This window comes from Thermobia domestica, chromosome 4 (genome assembly GCF_964235325.1).
Source record: "Thermobia domestica chromosome 4, izTheDome1.hap1.1, whole genome shotgun sequence".
Lineage (NCBI taxonomy): Eukaryota > Metazoa > Arthropoda > Insecta > Zygentoma > Lepismatidae > Thermobia > Thermobia domestica.
In genome coordinates, this window is record NC_137457.1 from 301,510,697 (window position 1) to 301,533,067 (window position 22,371).

Sequence of the window (22,371 nt, forward strand, 5' to 3'; positions counted from 1 at the left end):
TAATTTAATAATAGCATGAAAATTATAATAATTGATTTATTCAACTAGGCTGTCGTGTAAGTCACAAGAAAACATAAATAAGTTTATGTATTTATATACATAATTAAACAAAAAAGCTGTTATTCCAAATTTTCTTCATTTGGACAGACGGTAATCAAAGGCCGTGCAGAAAGTCTTGAAATAATACGTGTAACTTTTTTAAATACAAAATATAATATGTCGTGTAAGTCACATTTCTTTCCCTGTCGTGTAAGTCACATTATGCGTGTCGTGTAAGTCACATTTTGTTGCAGTGTTACCACACTGCCAATAGTAGCTAACTGCAGTAAAACGTATAAATAGTGGATTGATAACTCAATTAATGTATTAAGTGCCATCTTTAGTGTAAGAGAATGAAAGATAAGGAGGATAAAAGCAATGGATGTAAAATGAACTTGAGTGGACTATAAATGTAACAAATGAATGAAAAGTTAAACAATATGAATCAATGTGATCTAGAAAGAAGTTTTAAAAACGTGACAGGAAGTATCTACTGTCTCTGGAACAATGCCGGCATATGTGGTTCCGAAGTTTCTAGCCCAACTACTTTTAATACCATTATTGGTTTTCTCGTACTCTTTCGTTGTTTTGGAAACATGCTTCTAAATTGGTATTTATTGCCTTTAGGCATCTATTAGGCACCTTTAGGACGGAGGTGGGCATGTGGGAAAGGATTCGTTCAGATCTATTGAAAGTATATCATCTCGGCATTTGCCTGGTGTGAATGAGGAACACCTCAGTCAGGATTACCAGCTATGTTTTAAACCCGCAACCTACCGAGCCAAATCTAGCACGCTACTACTCTGTCACGCTTCCTTGGTAGAAAACATGCTTACTCAAACGAAAATATGTAAGTCACAACAAAGTTTTTTTAAGATTATGAAATTAGGACATGTCAAATATGTAACACTTGTCTTTTCTATTGCATTTTCAGATGTGCCTAGTTCAGAAGCTGAATGGAAGCGGAAATAGATAAAGTTAAAAAGAATCATATTACATCAAATGGATTTTTAGTGGAAATTACTGTTTTATGTACCAAGAAAAGATACAAACCGGTCACTGGATATCACACAGTTGTACTACATAAACTGCAATAATATATTTTCCTGAAGAAAAGGAAACCACAGAACATGATTCGTGCGTAATTATATCTGATTGTATGCATCAAGATATGTTTCCATTTGCTTATTTCAAGTCTACACTTATGGAAGATTTTGAAGGGTGTCATCCGGGTTTTCCGATCAACAATGTGAATTATCAGTCGGATGATGGTGCACAACATTATTCACTTTGTTCAATACCATTGCAGAAAGTTGAAATGTATTGGCTACGAACTATGGAAAAGGCTCTCAAAGACAAATTGATCCTCAATCTGTTTTAGAATTTATTGAGAGAGCACGCAAGTTATGCCCGAACATAAATGTAATATACTGCAGTAAAGAGTATTACTTCAAAAATTTCAGTTGATGAGCCAATGGAAACTTCATTAAGAAAGAAATATGTAATATTCCAAAAACACGAAACCAGCACTACTTTCATTGTGTTTCAGCGTATACTATTGAATGTTGTCTCATCTAAGATATTTCTTCACCACGAAGGAAGTTCGATTTCATTCCAGAACTGTTCATTAGCGCATGTGAAGGGAATAAACGCAGCGAAGAATACTCTACTGGAGACAGGATATTATTACACTTCGCCGAAAAAGAACTATTAAATATTTGTTAAATGTGGAGAAAAGAATCAGAACAACTGTATGTAACATTTCTTCGCCATTACAATCAAGATAAAGAATTTTATTGGCCGCAACAGAAAGATTAGGCCTATGTTGCATTAACAGACGTCGATCACAGACATAAATTAGAATTTGACAAATTTTGCTCGAATATAACAACTGTTAACTTCCTTTTATCTCTCTAAATCATTAGTGCCACTCTATCCGCCAAAAGATTTTGAAAGTGTAATTAAACGAAGACTTGATGTTAGACTTGTCGTGTAAGTCACAAATTTATGTCGTGTAAGTCACGTTATATTTGTAGCATATATTTTAAAATAAATACAGAAAATATAATAATTTTCTTTCGGTCTTATAGCTTGGTATCTACTTAATATATGTAAAAAGTTTTAGTTTTCTTGCAGCAATAGAAGAACAGAATTTTCATATAGTTAACAGTTATTCGAAACACGATGTCTCCTACTGTCGTGTAAGTCACATATATATTTAGAGACTTGTTTCAGCCATTTTGTTTACATATTTAAATGCTGCAAATAAAAATGAATGAAGGACTTACTGCCCCTTATTTATAACCTAAAACTTGCCCATGAATATATCTTATAATTTTTGTATACATAACATTTACTGCCGTCTGACGTCTGTTGTCGTGTAAGTCACAAATGGAATTAGCCATATATATATATATTCCTCCATACAGCCAAGACGTTTTTACCCTATGACTTTTGGCTATATCCACTTTTAAAGGCCGCTTTACGTGGTCGTCATCTCGTGAGAAAAAAAAAAAAAAAAAAAAAAGTGATCACCACAGGGCAAGTTTTCTTCAGTTCGCTACCTGACTACTAATTTTCAAAAACATTCACAAAGTGGCAGGAGCGTATGGACGTTTGCTTGGCTCTCAATGGTGCCTATTTTTAAGTCTACTCGATATGACTGATTCTGAATTTAAAAAAATTTTCGTTTCATTTTAATGATTGTTGGAGGGGTCCATGTAAATGCTTATCTTTTAACTGCTACACATACACGACTTTCTGACCTATTGAGCTCATTTTGGTCTCGATCGGAAACTAATGAATCAAATTTTCACTCTAGTACATTTGCTAGTCAATGGAGATTGTTGTTTTCCTATACAGGAATTAGTCTCACCTTCTTTGTGACAGTCTTTGTACTATTCTTGTTATGATATATATGCATTCTTCAAGAATAATCAAATGAAAGATGATAAAGTTCTTTATCTAGAAGAAAAAAGAAAAATTACTTACCTGCCCTTTCGTATACTTTGAAGAATATTAATGAATTCAGGGTCATCCTGTCTTCGGACTTTGGTCAATTCAAAACACCGATGAATAGATCGTGACCACGCATCAGTTTCAAAGCAGAATTGGCGTTTCTCTTGTCCCATATTTTCTTCTTTCCAAACGGGAGGAAGTTGCAGGAAATCGCCGCAAAGAATTAGTTGAATCCCTCCAAACGGACGATCATTACCCCGAACTATTCTCGCTACATGTTCCAGTTTCTGTTAAAAGAAATATATAAGTACATAAATACTATAATATTAAAATTTTGAGTCCTGACGTAATTTGTGTAAAATTTCTTCTGGTCCTGACCATTTTTGACATTTATTTCAATTACTGATTTCTTACTTATTAGTGTTTCGATAAAAAAAAAAAAAAATGTTCAGTCATTTCTCCACACTTCAACTAATGAAGTGTGGAATTTTCCGGCACAAGTTGCTTTTGAAAAGTGAGGCTTTCCCGTAAACTATTAAAAGAAAATAGTTTGAAAACAGAAAAAAAATGTATTTTTTATTTTATACATCGCACGAACACTACTACTCAACCCGTAGCGAAATTGTTAAGAAAAAAATATCTGGAAGTGCATATATATATATATATATATATATATACAGTATGTGGCAAAACAAACAACACTGAAATTCGCGTGGTGGCGCTCAGATGCAATATGGTATGAGCTGTGTGGACTAGCGTAGTATTCAGTTGGCGCGAATATAATGTTCCTCACAACAGAGTAGAAGGTGTTTATTCTTGAGCACTATTTCCGCTAATACGGTGTGGCGGCAGCATCTCACTGCAGGAGATGAGCGCGCACGTCTACTGTATTGCTCTGGAGTGTTATCTATGGCATATGAAAATGAAATGAAATCTTTAAGTTTAACGTCCCACGGTTATGCCGGTTAGGCTAAAGGAGACGGTGATAATGAGAAAGGAGTGGAATGGTGGAATGAAGAAAGTGGGAGGAAACGGGACAACCCACGAGCACGGTGTTTGTCCACCACAAAGTCCACACGGCGCGGGCTGGGATCGAACCAGGGACCCCAAGCACCGGAGGTGAACGCTCTACCACTGAGCCACCGCGACCCCTCTATGGCATATAAAGATTTCATCAGCAACATAGGGCTCAGTGATGAAAACCATATGCAGCTCCGTCTTGCTGCATTTGTTGTTGTAACAACAGATTTTTGGTGCGGTAAAAACCACGCAAATGATGTAAGAATGGATGAATAATCAACTGTCGATTGATGTAGCGATCAATGTTTATGAGTGTTGATGTTACTGGCTGGATCTGTGCATGATTCAAGAATATCGAAACATTCACAGGTTGTTACTATTAAGAAACAAAGCGAATGTTGTACTACTTGGTGATAATGGATATGGGATGAAACAATGCTTCATGACTCCGTTTACAAATCCTGCTCCTGGTGCTGAACTGAAATATAACAACCTTTCGAAAAAGGAGAGAGCAGGGGTAAAAGTGGGGGGAACGCAGGGTGACGTCGTCCCCCTCTTTCAGAAAATATCTGTGGCGTCCTCCCACTTTCTAAAACAATACAGTGGGGAAAGATAGGCACGGGGGACAGCATTACGTCAAGCGTCCCCCCACTCTTTTCTGATCCACTTTTACCCCTGGGAGAGAGTAACAATCGAATGATGTTTTGGCCAAGTGGAACGTCATTTCCGATCTTACATTTACGTTTGCCGTGCAAAGTTGGAAAATGTTCTAAAAATAACTATTGCGTATTTTGTGCTCCATAATATTGCAAAAACTTTAGGCGATCCGGATTTCGAACCAGATGAGGAAGTAGCAGAAGATGATGATAATGATCATCAACTCGATGATCATGATGAACTTGCTCTTCGTCGTCAAGGACAAGACAAGAAGAAACTTGAGTGTTATTGTAAACAGCCTGTAATGATTACTATGGTATAACTAATCACGTGTGCACATGAAGTTTAAATTTACAAGCAGTAAATTTATTAACAAGCAGTTTATACACCTTACACTATAACTTCACAAGCAATTTATTTTCATTAAGTTACTGTAGTTTGTAAGGATGATTTCTTATGCTGTATCCTTTTCAGTTTTTTTTCGTAGGACTTTTTTAATAAGCGAACTATTTGTGTATCTAGATGCTCAATTGTTTAGAAACCATTTACTTTAAACAATAAAGGATATCCTTGCAAGTATAAAGTAATCATTATGAATACAGAGAAAAGGATAAACAACTCGCAAGAACAAGAAAGCTCTCCGTGGGTGGTTTCGGCAATGTCCGAACACTCGTATCACCTTACTAGTGACATTGTAAGTAAATGTGTATCCACCAACGTTGCCATAGTTTTGGGTCTCTGTTATACTCTGATTTATGACTTACACATGTGGGTTTAAGAGGTCACTTTCCTCTCTTTCTTTTTCCCCCTCGCCGTGGGTTTGGGATTCCGCTTTGCTCTTTTTCCCCCCTCGCCAACGAAAGGTACATGCTCTGTTTTGTGTTAATGCTAGTAAAAAAAAAAAAAAAAATTAAGTACACGACCAAATCAATATTTTAATATTTCAGAGTATACCATGTGTAATATTCACTATTTAATGCAAATGTCATAATTTATTCTTAAAAGTGTGTATTAAAATACAAAATATACACCACTTTCAACTATTAAGAAGAATGAATTCTGTTATTATTTATTTTGCTTATTTCAACTTTGTTTCGATAAAATTAAGAATATTAATTAAATAGTGAGTAAAATATTTGCTTTTAAATGAGTAAAACAAGAAACGGATTTTTGCAATCGATTTAGTGTTTCAAGAATACGTTTTAATCTCCTTCTTGAATTCGCATAGTTTGAAAGTTTTATTAACAGTAAAACGATAGTCGTTATGTCATCAAAATGTATATGCTAAGGTGGAGGAATAGGGTTTAAAATGTATGTCAAGAATAGAATATTTCGCGACATGTTAGGGAGATGAAACAGTATATAAACTCATTATTAAAAGTAAGTGAACACTTGCTCCAGCATTTTGTGAAATTCCACTTTAAGAGGAAAAATTCTATAATTATTTTCTCAATATGTAATAAGATACAGGCCACTCCACTAAATTTTCTCACTCCAATTTCTTAAAGTATATCATATTATGCTGCAGTTATTGCTTAAACATGAAATACGAGCGAAATGTTTTGAGGAAATTTCATTCGAGGAAAATTACCTACATGAACTTTTTTATAAGAAGTGACAAATGGAACCCTCGTATATCAGGGTTATTAATAGAATATTTATTTATGAGGTGTCAACAAAATGATTTACGCAACATTACAGAATTATTAATGATATATAAACAAAATCGATTGAGTTGCTTTTGAGAATATTATCCAATAATAAACTCACTCCTATTAAGAAGCTACCCCTTGCGGATTTATTCGGGAGAAATTACTTAACCCTATTATAGGGTTATTAATCAAATTATTATATATCGCCTTTTTCGCATTTGAAATAATCGTCCGAAAAAAAACTCACTCCAAAAGTGAACTACCCCTTGCCGATTTTTCAGGATAAATGAGTTATCCCATATTATCATAATGTTATGAATCATGTATTTATGAAACATGAAAAAATCGTTAGAGGCGTTTCCGAGAAAATCACAAATTTTTATTTTCATGTTCAGTAAACTACTCGTAGTTTTGGCAGTAGTAAAAAAATCGAAAAAAAAACCGTTAGAGAATCTTATAGAAACCTTAAATTTAAAATTACGTCTCGATACGTTGAACCGTAGTTATGCCTTCTAGGCGACCAAACATACTTTCATTGGGACGAACAAACGTCCAGAACTCCGTTTTGAGGCATGTAGAGGCGATCCAACTTACAAATTCTTTTAAATCTCGATTTTTCCATTATATTGCTATACTTTCTTATCTCCTATCGTTGCTCGAAAGTAAAAATAAAATTTTTGGAAAGAAGACCATGGAGACTGTCTTGTCTCATCATCACTAGAAAACTGCTGAACCATTAAAAAAAAATTGAAACCGCGCTTGGCTGGAGCTGGATTATTCATATCCCTTTCATTATAATGAATATCCTAAGAGGTATTTTTCTCCACATTCAAACTCATCTGTTATTTATCCCATCATCATGAGAAAAACTGATAGACTCTTTCAAATGGATTTTGCAATGTAGGTAGCAGTTGACTCGAGTCGGGTTTCTTTCATGTCACTTTCATTAAAGGTATATTCTAGGGGGAAAGGGTTAAAAAATAGAATATATTGAAAGCTGCTAAACCCTTCAAAATCAAGTTTTGAAAATAGTACTGGGTCACCTAAGCTTTTATAATTTAATTTAGATTCAAATACCTGTTCTAAATGCGAAAAGATGGTTCAAATATGATACACATTTCAAATATTCTACATAAATCTACTCTTTCCGTGAACGCCGGTTCTTGAGCCACTTAATAAATAATTTTATGATTAGAGGTAATAAAAATAATAATTTACAAATGTTACAGATCACCAAGGACTAACAAGGACAAGTTGTGTGATGTGTGGTCAACACATTGTTTTAAGCCTAGGATTGTTGTTTCTTAACTCAAGTAAATTTTCAATTGTCTAAAAATGTAGGTTTAAAACTGTGAAAACTATGTGCGCTTGATCGGAAATCGATCCGAAACAAAGTATATTAAAAATAACTATAATAGTAAAACTACATTTCCTGGTACTAAAAATCACATCACAACCGGAAGTTCAAAGAACTATGCAACGAGAAATCTTGACTGAAAATTCTCCACGATTCGTCCCATTGAACGAATAGTGACACGGTATCTTTTACTTATTCCTTGTCAGAATCTTTCCAAAATTTTCTTCTCATTTCTCATTGTTAATGTCAAAATGCATTCCAACTATTCCTAGAACTTCATTAAATAAACACCCCGTAAATTAATAATAATAATAATAATAATAATAATAATAATAATAATAATAATATAGAACATTGTCCCGTTAATAACTAATCATCCTCGATCCTGGACACACTCGATCTATACCAAAGGTCTCCATACAATGATATCACAAGTATCATACATATTGTAGGATTTGGTAATACTGGCTTTCTAGCACTCGCGAACAGTTTTTCGACCGGGGATTCGAAGAGAAGATCAATGAAACCTCGTCCAATAGCGTTATAGGAGAGGTGAATATAGATGGAATAGAGTGCAAGCACGAAAAATCAGAAATAGAAAAATATGTATGGGCACTGCCCCGCAAATCTCGCAGCACCCGGTCCTGGACACAGACCTCAATCTAGTTTCCAGGTCCCCATGCAATTATTCTACAAGGAACATGCAGTGGTGTGAGATTGTTAGTTCCCGGCTTCTAGCACTCGCGAGAGGCTATCTACCAGGGTTATGGAAGAAAAAAGAGGAAGAAACGGCGCCTAATAGCATTAGTAATTTCGGAAGGGTGTAGATGGATAGAACTCAGCAAGCTGAGAAAACCATCACACGTCTAGATTCAAACATCTGGAAAAACTGCGATGCCCAGCTGAAGGCTGAACAACGAAGGGCAGAAAGCCAGATGCCCTACTGCTGGTCATGAGGTGAATTCAATATGATCGAATAGGATTTTAGTGTTTTGAATCATGCTATGAATTAACTGCAGGATTCACTGTAATGAGGTTATTGAGTATTGGGTTGGCGTGATAAAAAGCATGCAGTTAGTAGGGATCTACCATGCCATGCCTTAAAATTATCTTTAGATATTCAAATTTTAAAAATATTTTTGTCTTTTAATTTTTTGTGCAAGTACCTTAGTATGCATTTTATTTTGTCTTTTTAATTTTACTTCTAATTTTGTTGATTTTGAGTTTAGCATCCCTTTCAGCAGTGGGGCGATATGGGACGTGGACCCACAGCTTAATGCAGTATCCGAAACACACGAGCTCCAGCCGGGAAACGAACCCGGTTCTCCCACGTCAAAGGTGCGCGCGCCAACTGCTCAGTCACGAGGGAGCTCACTTCTAATTTTGTGATGAAGATGGTAATAAGGTGTTTAATGATGGATGAATATGAGATGTTGATAATTTTGTATTTTACACTTCCTTTCCCATATAAGCTTGGCTTCTTCTTCATCCTTTGCTCTGGACCTGGAACGAAATTTCTCTAGACTTAATAAGTTCAACTTTGTGAATAAATAAATAAAACACTGTACAACGAGTGGTTCTCTAAAATATTCAAATACTTTTATATCACTGAGATAAAGCGTATCTTTTAAATCCTATCTATCCATTTGCTTAAAATTTAGAATATAATTGCAGTTTTTTTTTCTAACGCAACTTCTTATATTTACGTACTACGTAAAGTGTACTCAATCACACAGGTCTCACGACTATTCTAACTTTTTTCTTAAAAATCATCTGTTGTACAGTTAGCATTATAGATCTGTTGTACAGTATCTGTTGTACAGTATTTATAACATTTTTGCTTCCATAAGCCATCCAAAACTTGCTGCTTCCTCAATATCAATAAATACTGATGTAGAAAATTGGACACGGTGAAATGAATAATCATTATTTGCGTGGAGGGGGAAACTTATAAAATATATACAATAAATAATATTTAGATAATATATTACAATATATACTAATAATACTATACTACTGTTAACATACTACTAGACTAATAATATATCGTTAAATAATATATAAATAATAATAGAGAATAATATTTTTTTTGGAATAATATCTGGTCAGAGTAAATTTTCCGCCTCCAAAATTTGTCGCCCAGGGCTTATGGCCCATGCGTAAATACGACAGCCATTTCACCAATGATTTTTTACTCATTTATTTACATTTATCCTCGTCTCTTTTAGCCTACATTCACCTTACATTTCATTTTATTTTAATTCCCATGGAAGTTTTATTGCAATTTAATTCAGAAGAAAATCGTATAAAATAACAGCAAATAAATTATACTTCCCTTTATATGTTATTGTCGTTATCATCATCTGCCAATTCTTCGAATCCATAGTCTCGCTCTTCACTTTCACTACCATCTTCCTCGTCCGTTGTTGAATCGCCGTCCGTTGTTATAACAAATTTTGCTTGTTCGTCACTGTCAAAAACACACTGCAGAGCACGATAGCTGTCCTCAATACCTTCTACATGCGTAATATAGTTTCTCCATTTTTCCGGCGTTATGTTCTGAACTGATTCCTTTATTATGTTTATGAGAGCACTGACGGAATGCCCTGTTAAGTTCCTGGCCGCCACTCGCCGTTTTAACTCTGACCACACTTGTTCGATGGGATTCAATACACAATGATAAGGTGGCAAACGTAGCACAACGTGTCCGTATGCAAGAGCAAGTTCATCAATCACGTACCTCTTCTCTTGAAAACCGACATGTTTGTTTACAATTTCTACGAGTACTGGTTTAATTGGAATGGGATTAGGTACAGGTATACAATGTTGATTCATATACCTGATAATGTCTTCCTTCCGCCAAGAAGAGTTTGGCTTCGGATTACTAACACGGGAATGCACTGACGCGTTATCACAAATAATCACTGATGGTTCTTCCAGTCGTTTTAACACGGAATTCTCAAACCATTCTTCAAAGATGGCTGCAGTCACTGTACCGTGGTAGTCCGCAGGAGCATTTTCCATCTTCTTGTGTGTTACGAAAAGTGCGTCCTCAACAAACCCATTACGGCCCCCACAATGAATTATTACTATTCGTTCTCCCTTTTTATCTGACACTGCTACCGAACAATTCTCCGAGTCGTCAGTCCAGTTCTTCATTTTACACGTATTGGTATCGAACCATGTTTCGTCTAAATAAACGTCTCGAAACCCTTCACTACGATACTTTTTTACTTCTTCAATATAACGATATCGCCAAGAAATAATTTCTGGTGATTCCATCCTGCGTGGTTTCCTGTCTGCTCTCCGATACCTAAATCCCATACTTTCTAACAATGTATATAATGTCCGAGCACAATAAGGAAATTCGTAATCGGTGTTGGCGGTTTTCCTGCGCATTGCTTCGCACAATGACTTTACTGACGGTGAAATCCCTTCCTTGTAAAATTCATAAACTGTCCTACGCAGCAAATCCCGGGAAAAGTCATCGATTTTAGAAAACGCAAATTTTGTCTTGTGAACTTTCTTTTTAGTTGGGGTACGGTACGTAGCAGCATCCAAACGTGCAATTTTCTTAATTGTCGAAACACTAACTCCTGTAGCTTGCGACGTTAGTTCATTAATATTCTTGCTCGGTATAGAACCCCCATCGTGCACGATACCGCTAAAAAATGTACGAACACTTTGAATAATTTTCACACTCTGTCTGCTTACTTTTGCTCCTTTTCCAATGACATTAACTTTTCTCTTCGACGGTGTTCTATGTACACTAGGACCGGGAAGAGGATCTTCTTGGACTTCCCGAGTCATTGCTTGTCCTTGTTCCCAAGGTCTAAAATAGTCCGACATCTTTGTTCACTTGCAACACACGAACAAGAGTAAAAATGAATTTAACTTAATTTATACACACTTAAATAGATACATATACGCACAAATGTACACCACAGTTAAGTACACATGTACACACACATAAATGCTTGAAAGAAATGCACAAGTGCTTTAAACACTTTAAAAAAATCTTCGTATTTATCAGAGAGCTTTTTGAACTTAGCTGTGATATAAGAGAAAGCTAAATGCCCTCTGAAGGGGTGCAGAAGAACAGTAAATTCAGGTCCGTGCAGAGAAGGGTCGTCCTTCGAACGAAACAAGTTCGTGGTGTCCTGCGGTGCATTGTTCTCTAATTTGACACTTCACTTCGTCTGTTTCTCATATATCACATATGTTCACGTGTTCGGGCTTTACAAGAGTCTAAAGTCTTACGCAAGGTTTTTTTTTTTTTTTCTACTTTTCGTTTAGCATTAAAACCTGGGGTTTCAACGATTCATATTTTTCAAGTATGTTTTTACATAATCGCTTTATGTTCATTTATAGAAGCAAGTTTCTAGTATTCGACATGGTGTGATGCTTGTAGTATTGCCTAAGAGAAAAGATTTTGTGCTGTCTTGTTTCGAATAGTATATTTGATTCTACTCGAAGAGTTCTGTTTCGTAATGTATCTCGTCACGAAAATTTTGTTCCATCTCATCTCGCGTATGTGTCTTTTTGTTCGATAAATTTACCATATTATTATTACCGGTTATATTAAAATTGGTGTACTAAATATTTAAGAATTACCAATCCTCTGTTGATGGTGTGATTGAACTCGGTGAAAAGTAAGAAAATAAATGCGTCTCTCAATATAAGAAATGTGTGTCACAACAGCAGCTGTGAGCTTTCTCGTCGGTACTTAAATAGCGTACACACCTCCGGTGTGGGATTCCTGGCGGGAGCTCATCTGCGTATTCCACACTAAGCTGTACATTCACGTTTCATATAGTCTTTCTGCTGAAAGTGCTATTCTCAAATTTAACTAATTAACAATTTCTGCAAAATTTTCTAATTTTCATGAAATATGTTTTATGTATGAGTCTGTGCTTGTATGTTGCATTTGAAATTTAAGAACTATTCATATCGCTTGGAATTGAGATCAGTCAAGGATTAGGGTTAAATTTACTCTATATTTTTTTAAAGCATACTCTCGCTTACTTTTTCTCTTCTTCTTCTTGTCATACCCTCTGTTGTATTCATTATAATACAACTTCTCCAGAACGCACTTAACATTCTTCTTCTTCTTCTCTTCCCTATATTTGCCAGCACTGACTCGAACGGCTGGATGGAATTATCTTCGTTTTACTCTTTCATTTTCAGACTAGCTTTCCGTCAACCATGGCTTGAACACAGCACTAGGCATCTTTCATATCTTTATCGAATAAGGAAGAGAAAGAAGAAAATTTAATACTATAGTAACGTTCTTCTGGTGTCACAAAGAAAATCAGTTAAAGAAAATTAATTAGGACGACCTATGCTCTGGTGTAGAATTTTATAAAAATAATCGATGTAATACGCGTATAATGTAATTATGTAATAAAATACAAAATACAATTAAAATACATTATCCATAAATTTCTGATCTCATGTTGCCCAGTGGCTTAGGGAAGGGGGGCATATGGGCCGCCCCCCCAAAGAGGTCCGGCAATGTACTTTGGTACTTTGATGTTTGTAATTTTTTATATATATATTTTAAGTTTATATATTTTTTGTTTGTAATTCCTCTATATGTACCTATAACAGCACTTGCCCCCCCCCCCAGACACATCCTGGCTACTTTATTGATGTTGCCTTATCTATTATGTTAATGAGAAAGTTAGATACTTCTACATCATACATTTCAGATATTATTTGATTAGAATTCAAGAGTATTTTGTATAGATTAAAATCCCATCCTTCTTTCTCAATAGATGTATTCATGTTTATAACTTTAAAAGAATGCACACTCCAAAGTAGGGAAGGGAAAAATAAACACACATTAGATATAATTGAAAGACACTATTCGTAAATTTTTGATATCTTGTTGCCTTATCTATTATGTAAATGAGAAAGTTACTTCTTCATCATGCATTTCAGATATTATTATTCGACTAGAATTGAAGATACTTTTATATAGATTAAAATCTTCCTCGTGCTTTTTTTCAATAGATGCATGTTTATCTTTTAAAAAATGCCAAAATGTATTTCTTGCCTTCTTTGTTTATTTCATTCTTTCTATATAGAGAACAGGGAGATGAACTAACATTGACCAACTGACCTGCACATATGGGTCGCTCCTTCTTAACGGAAGAAGAAAGATATTCTGTTGAAGTGTCAAATAACAGAGCAACACGAAGGACTCGCAGCTTTCCAGGCTACTTTTTTCTTCGCCAAAACATTTAAAACATTCCATTCCCTACTCAAGTAACGGAGATCAGCTTTTACTCACCCCCTCCTATTTTAGCTGAGAGCTGTCATGGAGTTCGAATTTGTTGGCAACATCGGATTTCAGAAAAAATATCGGTTTCACTACCATGTAATGGGCGGAGAAGGGTAATAGGTCAATTTTCTGGACCTCACCCTAAGGCCGTCATGAAATTTCCAATAGTATATGCTTATACCCCTACCTTATACTCTAAACCACAACATTTTACTTCAACCTTACACTTGGAAGGATATCCTTCAACTTTATGAATACGGCCTATTATTCCGAACATAAAAAAAAAACATGGAGCTGAAGGTTTCTAACACTTCCGACTTCCCTCCGAAGCATTGGATGTCCATTGTTGTCAAGTCTTACCTTCTGCCTACTTTGGACCCTCCTTGAAATCAGGCTATATCTGAAAACTCTATTGAAAGCATATCTGAGAATTACACCCTGTAGGGAATACTCTGTATATCTATTAAAAATTGACGAAATATGTACTTTTGGATTGTGCATGCGTGGTTTTCTTTACGCTGTTAAAGACCACCATCCACAGTTTTTGGAATTCGAAATAGGGCCAGTTGAAATTTCTTTTTTTCGCGATTTTGGACAGCCCTAGCTCTGAAACTATGCACTTTTCGCCATAAGAACTTTTTCTCTTATTTTGATGTGAGGAATCATCTCTTACAGTTTGTCGGTATAGTTCATTAACACCCTGTATATATATATATATATATATATATATATATCGTCGCATGACAACCAGAGGAACGTAACTCCATTTTCGTAGGTTTACAGGCGAGAGGACAAAAATATTATTTTCTTAGAAAGATGTGTTTTTAATAAGAAGGTAATTGAGCTACATTACAACAGGTGATCGACAAGGAGAACAGATGGCGTTACGTTCCATTTACACCAAGTGGGGCTTTCAAAATGATGTCCAAACATGAAGAAAACGAAAACAGCATTTTTGGAGTTACGTTCCTCTGGTTTTCATGTGACGATATATATATATATATATACAAGGAAGCTCTTCTACAATAAATAAAGAGTTTGCCAGGTGGGAAAACATAACAAATGAGACACACTTACGTAAAAAAGTAAATAAATAAAAAATCATAATACAGAAAAAAATATAAAAACTAAATAAAAAATAAAACTACAATATGAAACAAAGAAACATATACATATACGTAAAATTGTGTACATTTTGTACGAAGAAACTATAAAAATTTACCTCAAAAAATTCTCCGTCAACCATGGACACTTCATCTACAACAAGATGGCGACACTTCTTCCACATTTGCTGGACCTGTTTTCTCATGGCTAGCTGTACACATCTTTCTAATGATGCTTGCCCACTTCCTATGCCTTAAATAAGACGATAAAACACTGACCACTTATAGGTTCGTAATTGAGTAGTAAAACTTACGCATAGTCGTACACAATCAATCTTTGTTTAATTTTGATTTTAAGTAAACACAGGAACCAAAGATACCAATATATTCTGCAAGCTTGTATTACAGATTAAGGTGTATCACCATGTCAAGTTTGATCCGGATTAGGTAACTTCGTTTGATCTTGTACGATACATAGTGTCCTTGCCTTTGATTTTTCAAGAAATATCAAGTGAACGACAAAAACAGTATCATATATGTAATACAGGGTGTTTCAAAAAGAATGATCTGATTTTAAAAGTACATACTTATTGACAAAACAAAACTACAAAAATGGGATAAATTGCAAAATACTCACAAAATTTTCAAATTTTAGCTATTGTATTACAAATGCTCTATGTCATGTGGTAGTCAGCCAGCACCACCACATCGTCCCATGCTTTCTGAAACGTCTTTGGATGGTTCTCAGTTTTCCCGGCAGGTGGCAGCGCAGGGTCCGGCCAAGGGGCTGTATACATTAGAGATTGGAGGAGAGCCCTTCTTGACGTGGGACCCGAGAGGATAACAGCAACAGCGGCGGCAGCAGCCGGGTCGAAACCCGCCCCGGAGATCAGGCTCTGAGAAGATGAAGTACCGCATAGCATGGAGTGAAACACGAGTGCGAGAAGAATTGTAGACTCAGTTTTAGTGAAGTGCAATGGGCGGATGGATATCGTGATAAGTATTCTACCTACATTATTATACCTGTATAGTCTGTATCCGGTACCCATAGATAATTTTATAAAATATATAGGAAACATTTAAAAACCTTGATTCTTATTTCAAAAAAAAATATTGGAAACCACCTCACCACTCCACGCGCTGTCTGCGCAACTAAGGTATATGCACCCTCACATTTGCTCTAGCGCAAATGCTACGGTGACAGTCTCCATTAACAGCAGCACAACAACATCTGTTGAACAACGTTTACCGAATTGTTTTCACCATTTCATCGGAGGTGTGAGGCCGACCTGGACTCTTACCTTCGCACAAGACTGTCTCTTCAAATTCGCGATACCGCCGATGAATTTTTTGGGGGTGCAGGCGGATCAATGCCAAAACGCCGACGAAAAGCACGCTGGACTGACATCACTGACTCATTCTTTGCAAACTACATCACACAAAATGCCTTCTGTTGAGCGGACGCCATCTTACTTCTGACTGACTGCAAACTGAGAAGACGCACTGACTGGCATCTAACGGCAGTTTTCTGAAACTCTAGGCCACGCCCATTCAAACAACACTCATTTCCTTGCCGGCACGTCCCATGTTCCGTAATTATTACCGTCCAAAATCAGGTCGTTCTTTTTGAAACACGGTGTATAATTAAGAAAAGTTAACAGTAAATTTGCCTCCAATTCTTTATATTTTCAAAATAATAAAAGCGCCAAGAGCTGTTATCAAAACTTGGGATGCATTCCTGTCAAGTAATTAGATGTCCTACGAAACAACATTAGTAACTTTAATGTATTAATTTTATATGCAGAACACACATTTAAAAACCGAAGATTGTACCAAATAAAATGAAAATTTTACCATAACCGCTCCCACAATTATAAAAATTCAATAATAAAAGCATGATATTTCATCTTGAACAGCCATAGTTATAAGTAATAATACTAATAACTGAAGCGAGCTTATACAGTTCGACTCAACCGGCATTTCTGCATTTATCCGTTTTTCTGTTTCATGATAACTCATAAAGCTTACCCCATTTTATTTTGAGAATTAGTATGTGCTCTCCTCACCTTCCAAATTAAGCCTATTCTTTGTGATTGCTATTCATACAAAATAGTAGGATGAAAGAAAGAGAAATTCACCTCATATTGCAAGTTTGCACACATACATAAAGAAAAAAAAAAAAAAAACAATTTTGCAAAATAAACTACGTAAAACTTATTCGGTTTTGACAAAACAGTTTATAGTTAATGTAGGACATTATAATCATCCTTAGGATTAAAGTTTACCAAAAATTAAATAGTGAATTTCCTCACCTCTCCCTTCCCCTAAAAAAGAAAAAAGAATCCACAATATTTTTTGTAAAATATATGTTCGATTTTGAAGTAGTGTGGCTCAAATTTTCTTTGAGGCTTCCAAATCATTCACTCTGAGTGAGTTAAAGTTAGTGTAAAACAAAGGGATGGATTTATGCGCCGCCCCAATATTTTTAAAAAGAATTCCACGGCAACTTCCGTAAAAAAAATATTCGATTTTAATATATTATTTACATTTTCTTCGAGTTTTTCCCTTACAATCTAGTGCTTGGAATTAACATTAACCAAGAATGAACGCTGAATTTAGCTCCCTCTAAAGGGAGTGGACTACTCCTTAGGATTTAAACTTACGTTCCATGATAATTTTGGAAAAGAAAAACGAAAAAAAAAATCGATGCAATATGGCGCACATTTTTTTTTAAGGCTACTGGACCACTTTAAAATCACCTGAGAATGAAAGTGAACTTATCCCTACTGCTTGCAGTTGAAGTTTGTCAAAAATGAGGCATTACTTTACACTTATCTTATGACTAGCAGCGTTCACCCCGCTTCGCTGCGGTCACCCCGGAACGCAATAAACTTTGTTACTTAGATAATTTTTACTTTTTCGCTTTCAAGTGATATGATAAAAACCATAGAAGATTGCAGTAAATGTTAACATTATATCGCCTGTCATTTATGTTAACCCGCCCCGCTTCGCTGCGGTCACCCCGGAACGCAATAAACTTTGTTACTTAGATAATTTTTACTTTTTCGCTTTCAAGTGATATGATAAAAACCATAGTAGATTGCACTAATGTTAACATTATATCGCCTGTCATTTATGTTAACCCGCCGAGTGACACGGTCATGCGGGTTGCATATAAATACGTTTATTTTTACCTATGATGAACTAACAAAGGATTTGTACGTTATGGACACTTGAATGGTCAATTATCTCAAGACACTGGTAATTGAAAATTAAAGTGATATGATAAAAACCATCTAGGGTCCAAATCCTAATAACCCCCCAAAAATGAAAGAAATTGGTTCAGCCGTATTAGCGTGATGAGGGAACAAAGGATTTGTACGTTCTCTTTTATATATAAGATTATACGTATATACGTATATATTCCACGATTACTTTTGTCAATAAAGAAACCATTAAATTTCGGAGGAATATGGCGTAACTTTTTCTGAAGATTCCCAATCATCTCTAATACTTAAAGATGAAATGGTGAATATATATGTTTTACTTTTTTCTCTATATTTTTGTTTTATTCATTGTCACAAATCAGGTACGACGCCTTTGTCACAACATTTCAAATAACTCGGTATAAGTAATTAACATGTACAACTTCGAAAGATCAGATTTTTCCTCTCACCTACCTGCAAATGCATGCAGTGTAATTCCACCTATTTGGCAAGCTGCTACTCCTGTACTTGCAGTAGCTATAGTGACGTCGGGAGGAAGAGCAGTTATTATCCTGCGCAACAGATACGATTTTCCTGTACCAGCACTACCTGAAAAAAAAATAATAAAAAAATCATAATTATACAATTTATTTATTCACTGTTAAATAATCTATACAACGGATTAAGTTTCACTTAACACTGTTGGTCCTAGTGCAAAGATATATTATGCACTGCGTTCATATGCGTATTTTGTTTCACGCCCGACCCTAGCCATAGGAACTAAATACACGGTTCTGATTGGTTGAAGTTTGCGATTGTCCAAACCTTCTGGTGCATGTATTGTGTATTATAGAAGAAAATTGTCACTATGTGTTGATAAAAATAAAAAGACAATTATGTATGGGTTACATTTCATTAAGATCGTTTCATCACTAGTCCGTTCGCTAGCAAGCTCGGCCACGAGGGCCGACAGCAGCAGGAGTATGCTACGTGACGAAAAACGGATAACTTCAACCAATCAGAACCGTGTATTTAGCTCCTATGGCTAGGCTCGAGCGTGATTAAAACATATGCCGTTGATACAGCTGTTAATGCAATGTGGCAGACGGTTCAGCAGAAAAGTCACACCAACCTAGAGCTGTATATGAAGCTCCAAGCTGTGTAACTAAAGCTTTAATATTGTTCATGGTAAAATTGCGTAACTTATCATTCACACTTATCCTAATTTATGGTAGAGCGTATACAGTTAGTGGGCGATTAATTAAAACAACGTAGTTAATAGATTTTAGAAAATACTTTTCTTCTTAAGTTTCATGAGGACATCCCTTTTTCACCCCTCCCGCGATGTCCTCAACATTTATTTTTAATATTGTGGAATCACTTTCCTATATTAATAATTTTGTTACATTTATTATTATTTTTTGAAACGCAAGAACAGAAATAAATTTAAAAAAAATACTTTAGTAGTAGTAATTTATTTTTTACTTACAAACGCATTGCTAAGTATGGTGTTAGGGTGTTTATGTGTGTGTTTTTATTTTTTGTTTGAGAGCACAAAAAGTCATATAGTTTCAAAAAATGATTCCCAGCAATGGAAGATTTGTATGGAGCGGTATAAGAGTTTTGCAAGGCAGAACATTGAAGGGAATTATGTTCGTATTGTAGAAGACAAAAAGATTTTGTAGCAATAGTTGTTTCTTCCTAGCCACATCTCGTACCCGGCAATCTCACATCAGAGAATCTTTGACTATCAAAAAACGACTACGGAAACTATGGGTTTAGGATACGTAGATTATGTGACTTAATAAATTTAATCTTAAAGTTAATTACATTAACTACGCAAATAATAGAAATTGTACTGTACTACATTGTTCATATTTCCTAAAAAGCATCGAACTTACAACATCTCGTTGAGAAAACTTATGACGATAGTTATAGAAGTTATTTTAAAAGTGTATCCTCTCCTCAAACACACACGTATGGTAGAGTGTTAGTTCTGAGTAACACTCAGGATTCACGGCAAAGTAAATTACTGAAAATAAAACACAATTTAAAAATAAATAAAAATTTACATAGCGTAATTAGCAAACGTGAAATGGTGTAAAATTTTAAAGAAATAAAACTACCAACTGAATTAAGTGAAATATAAGTTACAGTACAGTTAATTAATAATAAACTAGGAGTCTTTAGAAACAGAGTTTGGAAAGTAAAGCATTCGATAGTTTCTTCCTCTGGAATTTACTCTTTTTTTTTTTCTAGATAGCTGTATATATTTGGTCTAAGAATTAATTCGTGCGGGTGGACAAGAGATGGCGCAATGAACGGAGCGTCCCACAGTTCCGTGTATCCACACATGTGTTGCAAACCCCTGTCATCGCATATCGTTCGTAGTATAGGGCAGTGGATTAAAGCGTCAACAACACCAGTTTGTAGTTAAGTGAACATGGCGCAATTTGTGCCTGATAAAGTGTTTTTGCGGGGTGTCCTGCTGCATTACTTTAACATGCAGAAAAGTGCGACGGAAAGTCATCGTATTTTGGTGGAAGTGTATGGTGACCATGCTCTAGCTGAGCGAACGTGTCAGAAGTGGTTTGCACGGTTTAGAAGTGGTGATTTCGGCTTGGCAGACCAAGAGCGAGCTGGACAGCCAAAAAAATTTCAAGACGAAGAATTGACAGCATTGCTCGAGCAGGATTCGTGTCAAACGCAGGAACAACTTGCAGCAGCATTAGGCGTTGATCAAACAACAGTCTCCAAACGCTTGAAAGCCATGGGAATGATTCAAAAGATGTCACATTGGGTTCCACATGAATTGAAAGACAGAGACGTTGAAAGACGAAAAACCATTTGCGAATTGCTGCTTCAACGACAGAGCAGAAAGGGGTTTCTGCATCGAATTATTACGGGTGATGAGAAGTGGATCCATTACGAGAACCCTAAACGAAAAAAGGCCTGGGTGAAACCAGGTGAACCAGGTCCATCACAACCAAAACGAGATATTCACTGTGCAAAGGTTATGCTGTGCATATGGTGGGATATGAAAGGTGTGGTGTACTATGAGCTGCTGCAACCGGGTGAAACTATGAATGGAGAACGTTATCGACGACAATTAATGCGTTTGAAGCAAGCTCTGGCCAGAACACGACCAGAATGGGAGAAAAGACATGATAAACTTATTGTTCAACATGATAACGCTCGCCCACATGTCGCAAAACCGGTCAAAACCTATTTAGAAAATGTCGGATGGGAAGTTTTACCCCACCCGCCGTATTCACCAGACGTTGTTCCTTCGGACTACTACTTGTTCGATTGCATGAACAACGATTTGATTGGACAGCGGTTTACTTCTTCAGAAGATATCGAAACATGGGTCTCTGACTGGATCGCTTCCAAGGATGAGGACTTCTTTCGCCACGTTATCCGTACATTGCCTGACAGATGGGCGAAAGTGGTGGCTAGCGATGGACAATATTTTTCTTAAGGTATTTATGTATTTTGTGTTTGTACTACAGCTTCAATGTGTGCGTACCAACCGCACGAATTAATTCCTAGACCAAATAATAATAGAAATTACGTTTTTGACTAAAGTGAAAACTGCGAGTACAAACGGCTTCCAATCATACTAATTTGATAAAATTTCATAATCTGTTTTAAGGAAAGGCCTACTGTAGTCATTTTTAAATATATATCTCGTTCTATGTTATTTACACTACAGAAGTTTAGAAATACCCAACACCACTAGCATCATTTTCAGTTTAACCCGAGACAGCTCATGCTAATTTTATCCTTAAGTCGATAGATCACAGATAGGATTTCAGCACACTCTCTTGTGAGACATCTATCGAAAAAAAAAAAGTTAGACTACATGCAACGCACCGCTACTGATGAAATGGTACCGCTATTCCTTCCATGTCAGTGGCTTTCAGTTCATTATTGAAAGCACATCGGGAAGCAAAGAAAGGGAAGGGGAGAAGAACACACAAGGCACAGCGGTGGAGAGGGACTTATTGCCTCGCCTTTGGAGGTTGTTTCTTTTCTTTCTTTCATTTTACGTTTTTAGAAAGACACAGAAAACCTCTGTTCTGTTTCCTGT

General features: G+C 35.9%; 1 protein-coding gene across 1 annotated transcript in view; it reads right to left on the reverse strand.

Moving 5' to 3' along the window:
- The window catches only part of Pif1 (Pif1 DNA helicase), an 81,382-nt gene that overhangs the window by 21,641 nt on the left and 37,370 nt on the right, over nt 1–22,371 (reverse strand). Inside the window, exons 4-6 of the mRNA XM_081756373.1 lie at nt 18,753–18,887; nt 15,192–15,325; nt 3,031–3,284 (exon numbers count right to left, since the gene is read on the reverse strand). Of these exons, the coding sequence (XP_081612499.1) occupies nt 3,031–3,284; nt 15,192–15,325; nt 18,753–18,887 (523 nt within the window). The remainder of the gene's footprint in view (nt 1–3,030; nt 3,285–15,191; nt 15,326–18,752; nt 18,888–22,371) is intronic.